Raw genomic sequence first — 12,544 nt, forward strand, 5'->3', positions numbered from 1 at the left:
TGAGAAATACAGTCGAACTCGCTGATTTCACAGATCTGGTTGGTGTCTCTACTTCATTTGCAGTGCTAGGTACCCCAGGCAGCTTCGCCTGTCATGATTTGCCATCCAGCATGTTCAATGTTCAAGGCCTGTCGCTTGGTCTAGTATGACAACCCTCAAGTTCCCAGCAAGGGTGGAGCAGAAACAAAACCAAAGACTCCTATTAGGAAAGCAGGAGGACTTGACAGTTGCTCTTCCAGACTTCCAAACCGAGACATTGAGGGTCGTGAGGGCCAGAGAGCAAGGAATCGGACCAAAACAGTCACCAGGCTTGTTAGTACCGAATAGTACTTCAAAAATACGATCGATAGTCTAGAACTGGTGAATTCTGAACGCTATCGATAACAGCACACAAATATATTATGTGTTGGCATAATATCCCAAAACCCGGTAAGTCCTTACCCAACTCCCCCTGGATCGCCCGGCTCTACCCAATGCCGCAAGATCGAGTATATGGCCTCAGCGGCGAAGGTAAATAAAACAAGTTGATGGCCGTTGACAAGGCTCACATAACAATACAGCAAGCCTTCAGCTCGCGCACTATCTTGGGCAAGAACTTCTTCGCTAGTTCTTCGACCCCGTCGCCTTGCTGCTGCTGCTGCTGCTGTTGTTGGTAATGCTGCTGCTGCTGCTGTTGGTGTGGTTGTTGATATGGTTGTTGATGCTGCTGAGGCTGATAACCACCACCATGCTGCGCGCCGGGGTATCCCGCCGCGGTGCCTGCGTAGCCGCCTTGGTGACCGGCCGGTTGCTGCGGCAGCGGGGGGGGGACGGCGCCGACCTGTCCGCCGGTGAGGTCGACGTAGAGGCGGCCCTCGTTCTCCTCGACGGCGTAGTGGATGCCCATGTCGCGGCACATGGCCTCGACGGCCGGGCCGATCTTGCGCACATGGCCGACGCTGTGGTTGCCCTTGCCGACAATGACGTGCAGGTGGGGCTGGCCGCGGGCGCGGGCGTCGCGGATGCGCGCGCCTAGGATCGCCTCGGCTTCGTCGACGAACTGGCCGTGCAGGTCGATCGTGTCGTCCGCCACGCGGCCCGGCGCGTTGTTCTCGCGGAAGATGAGCTCCGAGGCCTGCTTGTTGTACGCGTCCTGCTGCGCCGCGTGCCGCTTGCCCTCGTTGGACAGCGACTTGGCCCCGGCGCCGTCGCCGCGCTCGTAGGCTTGGTGTGACTGCGGAGAGGGTGGTGGAAGAGATTAATGGCCATTCTGTATGTATGTGTTTCTCTCTCTCTCTCTCTCACTCTCTCTCTCTCTTTCCCCATCTTTGTGTATAACAATTATCCCCCTCAATCGCTTTTTGCGCGGAGGTTGAGAAGGACTGGAAGGATGCGAAAGGCCGAGGGAGGGGGGCGTTGGGCATACCCGATCAAAGCACGAGCTCTTCTTGGCCGCCTCTTGCCGCGCCAGATCCCGGAGGCGGTCGTACTCGGCCTCAACATCGTTGCCCGGGCTGTGGTTGAAGGCTGAAATGCCGCATGGGGTACTTGTCAGTGCATTGGGTTCAGTAGGGAGGGGCTACAATCTGAGGTGTCCCGACAAGCGGAGGCAGGGGTTGTCATGCACATACCGCGGTCGCCCAGCCGTGTCATGGGGATGGCCATTTTGTGGAAGAACAAGGCTATCTGTCTCGGGCGGTAAAATGGCCGGAAAGGGACAGTGAGCCTCTCGCTGTCTAATAGGCGCGTGTGTTCATCAATTGGGTGCGAATGCCAATGGTAGTTGATACTTGATTATTTTTATTATTTTATTTTGGGATTAGTGAACAATTCCAGCCGCCAGCCTCATGCCGCTAACGAGGCTGAAGGATCCCGGCCAGTGCAGGAGACGGGGGCCGTGGCCCTGGAAGTCAGCGAGTCAGGTGAGATAATACACTGGTTGACCTCGCATTTTAAGGTTCGGCTGCCTGCCGCTTTATTGCATGCTCTGCAGCAGATGCATGCATCAGAGTTGCCTCTTTTTACGGCCATGTACGTATAGACATACGAATAGGTGCCTTTGGCGCCTCTCCTTGCTTGTGGAGCCAATATTGATAGGAACGCGATGTCGTGTAGAGGTCCCACATCGAAAGTGGAAAAAGGGGGGGAATTGGACAATTAGGGGTAACTGTGGGAAGTTGGAAGGCTTCACAAGGATCTGACTCTCCTGAACCACACCCAGCAATGTTCTCATGATACCCTACCTATAAGTAGGTACGTAGAAATAACCGCGCAAGATCTACGGTAATTAATTCCGTAATTATCACTGGCATTCCAAAATCCAAAGCCATGCTTTTTTCTTCTTTTTTTTACGCGGTTAGGGGAGATGAAGCCGTTTAGGTCATCCTACCCCTGAGAAGCCACAGTGAATTCGGGAAATGATTCGTCGCAACCATGGCTTCTAGAAGAACAGGGTCCCACTGCAAACTGTGGAGTCAGGAAATTCTCCACTGGCAATTACAGGGGTTAGTGCTCATATGATGTGATTAATGACCCCGCCGTCCGTTGAACAGTCGTCTGTCTCATGCGAGCGAGATTCGCCAATCCGCAGGAATTGGGGATTGGTAACATCGGCCAGCAGTTGGAATTCATCCTATCTAGGTACAGTACCTTAGCTCGTTCACCCGCCAACGCGGCCGGCGGATGGGTCGCAAGGCGACGATCGCTGGCGCTGGCCTGGGGACCGGAACATATTTTGCGGAGTACTCCGTAAAGGGAGTGCAGATCTCGCTCATCCGTCCCCAGCCTAGACCCGCAGTTGTTCGAGATGCATTCAGGCATCGAGCGGATACATCAACCACAGCGCATCTCACCGTCAGATCTGTAGGTGTGTACCATAGCATACGTGTATGCCACGGCAGTCCATGACACACCTTGCAATCAGCCCTAATGATACCAGCCTCGGACTCCGGTTTTGCGTCTCCGCGTCTCTACCATAGTAAATGATGCATAGCAAATTGATGCCGGCTAATCATAGCACTGTTTCAAGCCTGCATGGATAACTGCCTTTATTCCCAGAGAGATCTCCAGAAAGCACACAACAGGCAAAGTTGTGACGAGAGCGCCAGTATGACATCCATGAGCACAGACTATTGCTGTGTTTCTGGCCATGAGGTCTTCGTTGTGTCCGGCTTGGGAGGGCTACGGCAAGCCAACGATGGCTTTCCCCTGTATTTGGGGCCGTCGTTGGAAGGCAAGCTGCGATGAACTGTCTAGCTACCTAGATGAGCCATGCAGTCTGCTCGTCTGGAGTGGACATGGACTTGAAGCAAGACGCTGCGTAAAAGATATGTCTCGCTCACACCTTACTGCGTAGTAGGTGGCACTTGCCGGCCACCGTCCCAACCAAGGCGCATTTTGGGCGCCGACGGGACTGAATTCATCAGCCGTCCGAAACAGACGGCAGTCAACAGCCGGCAAAAAGCCGGGGTCGTTGCCCATGGTCTGCTCCGGCAAAAGAACAAAGTATGAGCTCCAAGAGCTGGAGTTTTTCTGGCACTTGCAGTTCTTTTATTTTTCATTCCCCTTTCCTGTAATCCGTACTTGCTGGACATTGCCCCGTACCTGTCTTGGACACTTCTCTGATTGGCCCGGAGATTTCAATGTTCAATTTTAGCTTTCCGCCATTCAACCCAGATATTCCTCGGCGAGGCCGTGGTGGGAGGTGTAGGGACCAGCCTTACGGTGAAGTAAAGCCTACCTACCTACCTAGGCCGGTACTCAGCAGAGAGCACCAAATTGAAGAATTGCGAATCGATCTGGACCAAATAGCAAGGGCAAGGCAGATCGGTCGCGCCATACTACCCGCTGCGATTCCGTAATGGTTGCCAGCAATGCAAGCTCCTTCGACCCCTGTCTTGTGACGCCCGTTATCATTGTCCGAGCAAACAGTGCGGTAAGACGGCGGTGATCCTCCATGCCTCACCTCTTCCAAAATTCAAAATTCAAAGAACAAGACGACAAGCCGAAGAAGATACTGAAACACCAAGAGGAAGGGTGGTGGGTGGCTACATACTGACAGAGAAGGTTTTCGTTGACCATGCTCAGCCTTCTCGGCCCTCCCCGCCTGTCAGAAATCCACACTATGAAAGGAATCCATTGTTCCTTCATCTTGAGGGTCCACTTGCGCTTGATGATATGACCAGAAACGGACAGTGGTTTCTGTTTCTGTTCGCTTCCCCTTTGACAGTGAGGGCGGGCCCGTCATTTCACTGGAAACCCAGGCTGGGTGGGCAGTGTAGTGTAGGTAGGTACAGAAACATTGTGAAACCCCAAGTACTCAGCTGGCTCTTTGTGCTGGACCCAACCTGCACTAGCCAGGCACGCGGTACTCCCGGCACAAGGCACTCAAGGTAGTTAGTAACGATCAAACAATTCTGGGAGACATGGGTCCCTGGGGTCTTCCCAAAAATTGCATGGCCCTTTCCCCACTGACTGCTGCTGTTGCTCCTTTGCCAAGCATTCGTTGCCAGTACCCACCCTAATTTGGTGTGTACAAAGGTACTGTACATACATGGTAGGGGCTTGGTGTGCACTACAACAGAGGTACTTGCGCCCCCCAAAAGATTTCAGGTAAACTAAAGTGCCTTATTGGTTACCTAGTGTCTTCGCATTGTGCCTGCCCGTGCTTCTTCTTTTTCCTCCCGTCCCCCCTTCCTCATCTCTCGCCAACCTCGTCTGCACCTCACACCGTCAATAAACTCGGGAATTTCCCGGGTTCCTCCAACACCTGCTGTTGTAGTGCATTCGCTCCCTTCCATCAACCTCGACGGCTTTTCCTTATTTTTCTATCGTCGCCTTGTCCATAGCCTCAATTGACGGTCATCATACAGCTAGGTCGGTGGCAAGGTAAGCTTTCAAACCCAAACCTCCCCGTCTTTCACCTTCTCTCCCATGCCATCTCCTCCCATGCAGAGGGCAACATGGCTGTCAGGCTTCTTGCTTCACCATCAATGGCTTGAACGCCTCTCCATCGTTTGCCATTTGATACAACATTCCGACAACCTCAAACTGCTCGCTCGGTTACATCTCGGCAATCTAGCAACTACGGCAACCTAAAGCCATTGCCAGAGCTTGGATCTTGGCTAACAGAAAATCCTAGATCCTCGCGATACTTTACACCAACTATATCTTTTCGCCCTCTAGTGGCGCGTGCAGAAAGATAGACAGCCAAAATGGGTTGCGGAATGAGCACAGAAGAGAAGGAGGGCAAGGCCCGGAACGAGGAGATTGAGAACCAGCTGAAGCGGGATCGCATGCAGCAGCGCAATGAGATCAAGATGCTCCTTCTGGGTACGTGTTTTCTATTATTATCTCTCCCTCCATCGATGTCCGCGCCTTTCGGCCACCCGATGACAGCAAACTTTGATGCTCTGTTAGTACTTGGATAACGGACTAACGCAGCATTCTCCCAGGTGCTGGTGAATCCGGAAAGTCGACTATTTTGAAGCAGATGAAGCTTATCCACGAGGGCGGATACTCGCGTGACGAACGGGAGTCGTTCAAGGAGATTATTTTCAGCAACACGGTCCAGTCAATGCGAGTTATCCTCGAGGCGATGGAGTCGCTCGAGCTCCCCCTGGAGGACCAACGCATGGAATATCACGTCCAGACCATCTTCATGCAGCCCGCCCAAATCGAAGGAGATGTTCTGCCTCCAGAGGTGGGCAACGCTATCGAAACATTATGGAAGGACCGTGGAGTACAGGAGTGCTTCAAGCGCTCGAGGGAATACCAACTGAACGACTCTGCAAGATAGTAAGTAACTGCAATCTTGGTCGCCCGACAACCATAACTAACCATGGCGGTCCGTAGTTACTTCGACAATATCGCCCGCATCGCCGCCCCCGATTACATGCCGAATGACCAGGATGTGCTGCGGTCCCGTGTGAAGACGACTGGAATAACCGAGACGACGTTCATCATCGGAGACCTGACATACAGGATGTTCGACGTGGGTGGTCAACGATCTGAGCGCAAGAAGTGGATTCACTGCTTCGAGAACGTCACAACAATTCTCTTCTTGGTTGCCATCTCGGAATACGACCAGCTGCTGTTTGAGGACGAGACTGTCAACCGTATGCAAGAGGCTCTGACCCTGTTCGATTCGATCTGCAACTCGAGGTGGTTTATCAAGACCTCCATCATCCTATTCCTCAACAAGATCGACCGCTTCAAGGAGAAGCTGCCAGTCAGCCCCATGAAGAACTACTTCCCAGACTACGAGGGTGGCGACGACTACTCAGCGGCATGCGAGTACATTCTGAACCGTTTCGTCAGCTTGAACCAGCACGAGACAAAACAGATCTATACCCATTTCACATGTGCCACCGACACTACCCAGATCCGCTTCGTCATGGCCGCGGTCAACGGTAAGGTGCCCTGCCAAGAACTGATTCGTAGAACCAGGACGCTAAGAAGTCACAGATATCATCATCCAGGAGAACCTTCGTTTGTGCGGTCTAATCTAAGTCGGATCTACAAAGTCACCACTCCAGCTATACCCACACGCAACGTAATCGACTGGTCGAAGCCACATCGCCCATGTGGCGGCCGAAATGTTTGCACCTTCCTCCCTCCCCACAGCAATAATCGATTCCACGGATCACTTCCGTGAGTTCCGTCTCAACCCACTCATTCCGCCCCGCTCATTCCGGCTTTCGGTCGCTGCCACGGTATCATGGGCTGCTCGGTTCTGCTGCCAGGGTAGGAGGCTTGTAACAGATATGAGAGAGAGAGAGGGAGGCAGGCATTCATTAGGACTGTGCGTCTCAAAAGAAGTACGGACTATTGGGGTACACTATCTTGTTTAATTATGATTTTCAGTGGATTGTGTTTTGATTTTTTCTTTCTTTCTCTCTCTTCGTTTTCTTCCCACTATGACATCAATAACGGCCTCCCCGTCCTGGACGAAAATGGCGCGAGCACTGCGATTTTTATGAGCCAGGGAATGGGGCTGGAGGCGAGAGTTAGCAGCGCCTGCCTGTCCTGCGATGCATTCCATATACCAAGAAAGGTTGCTTCTGGAGGGGGCTGGTTGAATGGTTGGATTTGTCCATGACACAAACAAAGTTGCTATGAAACTTGGTGCCCGTGAAATGTTTTGTAGGATCGTCACCCAGCTCCAAAACCGCCGATTTCCTTGTTCTATTTGTTGCCTTGGGCCCCGATTTGCGAAACAGATCTACACTTCCCAGTTATATGAAATCTCTAATTCAGGACATGGACTGCCCTGCACGGTCATCTTGAATATGATCCGACTTAAGCTTCAGTGGCACGAGTGGGTAGATGAGGAGATACTGGAACCAAGTTCACTAACAGTGGCGCAACTTCCTGCAGTAGCTGGAGGTCATGCTTGTGATATGCGTGTTACAGCGTCGAAACTTCAGCTTCCTATTTGCTCCAGCGGCAAGGGTCTTACTAGGGCACAGTAACACAACCAGCACGCCTGGGACTCCTCTCGTGTGATCCTGAGGTCGTACCTAACTAACTGCCTACTCCCCGCACCCAGGCGAAACAAGTTGGTGGTTGGATGGGAGATTTGAGTAGCCTTCTCTTTTTACGATTTCCCCCGTCCTCCTCTTCCTTGTCCTCCTCTCCGGCACTTTTGCCTCCGAGACATACGCCCAGATAGTGGATGGTCTTCCAAGTTGTGACGTATACAAAGACTTTTATGGCTGGTATCGAGTTGATTACGAGACGAACCTTTGGCGTTTCTCTGGTCGTTTCGAGGAGAGGGTTAAAACATGGTCCCGGGGGTGTGGATATTGGGGAGGGTAGAGAGGGGTGTTATCCCGGTTCTTTGTGTAAGAGAAGGGTGGGGAAGCATTGTAAGGAGGTAACAAGTCAAGGATAACTTTTTATTTTCCTGATGAGTAAAGTGTGAGATGCACAGATGCAGAAAATGAAATACTCTGCTTTCGCATCATCGAGCCTGCACATGGCAAGGCTGACCATCCTATCCTTAGCGATACCCTTTTCTGTCCCATCCCTATCGTGTCCCTCCTACACGCCCGACTGTATCTAGGTACTTAACAAAGATTACAGAGCAGAGAGCTCATTTTGAGCTGCAAAACCCTCGCATGCATGATCCTCATGATTACCGAAACGCTTGCCCAAAAACTCAGGGAGCCGCAGGAAACAACATGGGCGAAACTGTGATACCCTCTAACCACATCTTGCAAAGTCCTGCGCGCTCCCGGGGGGTAGTGTCTCCCGGCCACGGCGGCAAGCAAAAAAAAAGGAAAAGGAGAGGGGTGTCGATAGGCTGCTATTACGCAAACCTTCGCGGAATAGACTGCAGGTGGTGGAACTGTAACAAGCATAAAAAGAAACCACCCCCCCCCACCCCCCCACCCCCCCTCCCTTTTCCCCCACAGCCCCGATGTTCGCCGGGACGTCGGAATAAAGCCCAGAACTCCTTGTGAGCGGGGAGTGACACGAGAAGCGGAGAGGTGGGTTCTGTGGCATGGATATTGATCCGCAGTGAGAGGTTCGGCGCGATATAGCTTCTCGACCGCGAGGATCTGATGTGGCGCCTCTACCAAGATGGCAAGCCTGAATTCGTAGACTCAGAGAGCAGGCGGAAAACATAGATCGTCGGCGTTCAATAGATGCCGGCGATGTGCGAGAGAGCTCAAATGTCTTCTTCTATACTGGGTACCCGATGAGATCCTAGACACCGTCACCTCCTAGGTCCTGCTGGCCCTGGGGAGGGCCGGGCTGCTGCTGCTGCTGCTGCTGCTGCTGTTCGGCTGCAACCGACTCTTCGTACTCCAATATTTGCAGGGCTAGCTGCTTGGCGGCGATCTCGATCATCATGATCTGGCGTGTCTTGCGGTCGGCAGCGCGTAAGTCGGCAATCGCCCTGTCAATGGTGTATCGCACGACCGGGTCGTTGCTCATGGGCCCGCCGAGATTCAGAGAGGCGGCAAGTGAGTTGTGAGCCGGGGCGGAGGGCAGAGGCAGTTGCTGTGACATGGCAAAGCTAGCCGAGTGGTCCTGGGGGGAACCACCGCTGCCGCCAGCTAGAAGCGAGGAAGGGTGATGCACAGCCTGGGGGTTGCGCGTCTCTATCGCAGAGTACAGATCGAAGGTCAGTGACTGTCTCCCTGCGTGGACGGGAGAGAAGGGGGAGGGGTTCATCGGGAGGACCGCACCATGGAAGCTACAACGGGCGCCGCTGGCATTGAACCAACAATTGGCGCAACTCCCGCACATTTGGCCATCCACTACAACACAGGTATTCCAAGGTCCGTGGCCCTTGTGGCAGTTCTTGCAGGGGGTAGGCGCCAAGTCGCCGGCGATGTGGGCAAACAGAGCCTCGACGTTGCTCCTGCGGGCAAGGTTGAGCTGCTGCTCAGGCCGCCGCTGCTGGGCGATCCTCAGCCCCGGTTCGCGCGCGAGACGCTTGGCAAGTCCGCTGTCGATGTTGAGGGATTCGTAGCCAGATTCGCGGGACAGCTCCTCTGTAGTCTTGACAAAACTCGGGTCCATGTTATGGGCATGACCGTGATCGCCAGGTCCGAGGTGTTGCGGGCCACCCATTGGTGCCGGTGGTTGGTGGGCGTGGACGCCGTGCTGCTCTTGGAGAGCCATGACGCCGGAGGATGAGCCGACGCTGCCATTCGTGAGGATGTTGGCGGCGGTGTTGAGGTCGACGTTTTCCGTGTGCGCGAGGCCGGCCGAGGCGGCGGCGACGGCGTCGTCATCCCCGCCATCCTCCTCCATCTGGCCATCGGCCTCGCCGTCATCCATCTCGGCGGCGACGGCGACGGCAGCAGCGGCCGCGGCGGCCGCGGCGGCGTTCATCTCGTCGACCATGCCGCTCTCGTCGAACTGGCCGGCCTTACCGGGTGACACGACATGGCCGCGGCCAGGGCGGCGTGTGGGTGCGCTAATTTTGGCCACCTTGCTCGGTCGGCCGCGCGGAGGCCGCATGACGCCTTTCATGCTTGCAGTCGAGACTCGGCGAAATGCCCGGTGCAGTCGATCAGCCAAGGCGGGCCGGCGACTTATTGATTTGGGATAGATGAGGAATGATCAACAGCTGTCGTCAGCTGTAAGTTGTGATAATTTTTGGCGGGTGGGAATGGGTGGTTTGGAGGAAATTTTCGACCCGACTCCATCCAGTCTGGCGAGGTCTGGATGCTCGCCCAGGCCGTATCACATGTTATTGGACCCAATTTCCGATTGGCCAGTTTAATAGCGCACGAGCCAGCATTCCTTGGCTAAATGCGCGACTACCCACCAATCGTGCTAGGTACTTGCCTGCTCTGAGCTCGCACATACACAGTATCGCTTCCTCGGGAGTGCGTCACAGTGATCTCAGATCGATCCATCTCGATGCAAGTCTTGTCAAATAGTCTGTTGCCAAGCTCGAGCTATATGGTCCGTCCTTGAACAAGTGCTGTCTTCCCAAAGCTTGGGGGATATTGGGTGCGGCCAATAAAGCTGTACAAGTACTGAAGCCGATCTCAGGATGTGCTGGATGTCGTGGAACTGCACCTCGTCAACTATTACTGTAATGGGCAATCAGTGGCTGCCAGTTGGGGGAAGTGCTAGTTTGTGAGATATAAGTGAAATGAACCATTCACATCACTTTCCTCTCCACATTGAGACTGGCACGTATTCGGCGCTGGAATAGCGAAACTGTGGGTTCCAAAATGCCTAGTGGCCTACTACCAATATTGAGATGCAAGTGAGATATCGTTCTATTGACACTTGGCGAGACTTAGGCTGGCTGGTAACGTTGGCCTTGATCCCGTTCCGCCACCGATGTGAAATCCCCCTTTAAAGTAAACGATGGCAATTCGAGTTATGACGGACGCTCTAACCTGCGAGGGCGATCGTTTCCCACTCCGGCGCAGCCCGGTGGTGATGTGACTGGCAGGCCGGAAAATGTCAAGAGCAACCGGCCCGTGACCGCGATCCGGAAGTGCACAGATCCCCGTGCGTAGTGCCAATTTTGGTGATCCTCGGTCAGCGATAGGGCTTAGCGGCTTGGGCAAGTCTCCAGTCCTCTAACTGTACCTACCTTCTGTATTGCAAAAGCCTACGTGAACAAGTACCCAGGTAACATATAATGACCGGCTATGTGGTCAAAGAGGATTTAAAAATTTGCTGCCCTGGCGGTAATCCCTCACAGCAGGCTCTAGGATCGGACCGCTACGATTCTGTATGATCCTGACCAGGCTTGGCGGAGATGGACCAACCGATGTTCGAATCGACGCCCTTTGGATGTCAACTCCACTGATCATCTCGCATTGTCTACTAAAAAAGAGGTACTTTTGTCCGGGCATCCCCCCTGACTACCTCCCGCCAAGTCGGCCTGACCTGAGAGGAGAAGCACGATGCCAGTCACCATCAAACCGTCGAGCTGCACCGCCGTAGCTTGGGATAATCGGGAGAAGTCTCACAGATTCACGCACGCGACATCGCCGGAACAGCTATTGTCGTTGACTACAAGCGATGATAGCTATGTCCGAGGCAAGAGCGACGGTGCAGCGGAGAAAAGGCGCACCCTGGTCCAGAACTCCTTCGCCCAACCAGACCAGAAATCGGCCCTCTTCGCAGCCAAGAACGGGCTGGTCTTCGCCTGCCTCGAGGCCTACAACGACCATCACAACCTTGTCATACGCCCGGACGACGTCTGGCTGGCCATCCTCACGCAGCTGAGCGCGTACGTCAACGCCAACGCGGAGGACCTGCGCGACCTGTTCGTCGACCACTCCGGGCAGAAGGGCCTGCATATCGAGGCCGAGCTGAAGGGCATCGACCACGGCCGCATGGCGTTCCTCATGTCCGGGCTGATGGCCGACGGCATGAAGGACCCGAGCCTGCGCGGCTGGGTGCTGCCGGCCTTCTCGACGACCGACAAGAACGACGAGGCCGTCGCGAGCATCGTCTTCATGGGCACGATGCAGAAGTACTTCACCTACAGCTGGGGCACGCGCTGCGGCATCCCCGCCGTCACCCTGCTCGGCGAGGCGGACGACTGGGTCGAGATCGCCCAACGGTGCGCGGACCGCCTCGGCTCCGGCGGGTTCGGCGAGGGCGCGAGGCGGTGGTACCGGGCGCTGCAGCCGGTGCTGGACGGGTTCCTCGAGACGTTCCGCGATCCCGACGGCGAGGCGGCCCTGGCGTTCTGGCAGGGCATCGTCAACAAGCACGACCCAAACGGCAGCGGCACCGTTGCATACTCTGGGTGGATCACCGCGTTCTGCTACTGGAACGAGAAGGGGGAATGCCTGCACGAGCAGAAACACGGAGCCGGCAGCCGCGGCCCCAGGTTGACGAGGAGCCAGATCCCCATGGGGTTCTCGAAGGTGCCGGTCACTTTGATGAACGACGGGATAACCATTCCCACGGAAATGGTCGCTGGGTCGGTGGCGATCAAGGCGGTACAGTCTCGGGGCGAGCCGCCACCGAGTGAGGGAGGTGTAAGGAAGTCGCGGCGGGGTGTTTTCGACACGATCCAGCCGGAGTCCGGCTGGTTTATGTATTTGACTTGAGCCCCTTGGCGGGT

General features: G+C 54.7%; 4 protein-coding genes across 4 annotated transcripts; 2 read left to right on the top strand and 2 right to left on the bottom strand.

The window, feature by feature from the left end:
* Window positions 1-176: 176 nt before the first annotated feature.
* On the bottom strand, window positions 177-1,802 carry QBC33DRAFT_381483 (Smr domain protein). Its single transcript, XM_060424063.1, has 3 exons — window positions 1,611-1,802; window positions 1,406-1,506; window positions 177-1,213 (listed from the first exon to the last, which is right to left on the bottom strand). Exons 1-3 carry the CDS (start codon window positions 1,642-1,644, stop codon window positions 545-547), a joined length of 804 nt encoding a protein of 267 aa, XP_060284738.1. The 5' UTR covers window positions 1,645-1,802; the 3' UTR covers window positions 177-544.
* A 3,390-nt stretch (window positions 1,803-5,192) lies between these two features.
* On the top strand, window positions 5,193-6,488 carry QBC33DRAFT_449352 (putative guanine nucleotide-binding protein subunit alpha; the record flags this gene model as incomplete). Its single annotated transcript, XM_060424514.1, has 4 exons — window positions 5,193-5,310; window positions 5,433-5,775; window positions 5,833-6,389; window positions 6,439-6,488. The coding sequence occupies 4 exons, from the start codon at window positions 5,193-5,195 to the stop codon at window positions 6,486-6,488; spliced, it is 1,068 nt and encodes a 355-aa protein (XP_060284739.1).
* A 1,900-nt stretch (window positions 6,489-8,388) lies between these two features.
* Window positions 8,389-10,180, bottom strand: QBC33DRAFT_489818 (uncharacterized protein). The gene is made up of 2 exons (XM_060425452.1): window positions 9,177-10,180; window positions 8,389-9,089 (listed from the first exon to the last, which is right to left on the bottom strand). The coding sequence occupies exons 1-2, from the start codon at window positions 9,967-9,969 to the stop codon at window positions 8,692-8,694; spliced, it is 1,191 nt and encodes a 396-aa protein (XP_060284740.1). The 5' UTR covers window positions 9,970-10,180; the 3' UTR covers window positions 8,389-8,691.
* A 1,189-nt stretch (window positions 10,181-11,369) lies between these two features.
* Window positions 11,370-12,530, top strand: QBC33DRAFT_577531 (uncharacterized protein; the record flags this gene model as incomplete). The annotated part of the gene is made up of 1 exon (XM_060430987.1): window positions 11,370-12,530. The coding sequence occupies one exon, from the start codon at window positions 11,370-11,372 to the stop codon at window positions 12,528-12,530; it is 1,161 nt and encodes a 386-aa protein (XP_060284741.1).
* Between the last annotated feature and the right edge of the window lie 14 nt (window positions 12,531-12,544).

The sequence above is a fragment of the Phialemonium atrogriseum genome, assembly GCF_030411735.1.
Source record: "Phialemonium atrogriseum strain 8032-3 unplaced genomic scaffold QBC33scaffold_9, whole genome shotgun sequence".
Classification (NCBI taxonomy): Eukaryota; Fungi; Ascomycota; class Sordariomycetes; order Cephalothecales; family Cephalothecaceae; genus Phialemonium; species Phialemonium atrogriseum.

Bases quoted from the DNA above. Each gene is read 5' to 3' on its own strand.
- QBC33DRAFT_381483 (XM_060424063.1), bottom strand. From the start codon at position 1,644: ATGGCCATCCCCATGACACGGCTGGGCGACCGCG. The intron at 1,507-1,610 runs GTATGTGCATGA...GCGGCATTTCAG, and splicing joins GACACGGCTGGGCGACCGCG to CCTTCAACCACAGCCCGGGC. The intron at 1,214-1,405 runs GTATGCCCAACG...CCCTCTCCGCAG, and splicing joins AGAGCTCGTGCTTTGATCGG to TCACACCAAGCCTACGAGCG.
- QBC33DRAFT_489818 (XM_060425452.1), bottom strand. From the start codon at position 9,969: ATGAAAGGCGTCATGCGGCCTCCGCGCGGCCGACCGAGCAAGGTGGCC. The intron at 9,090-9,176 runs GTGCGGTCCTCC...ACTCTGCGATAG, and splicing joins CGCCCGTTGTAGCTTCCATG to AGACGCGCAACCCCCAGGCT.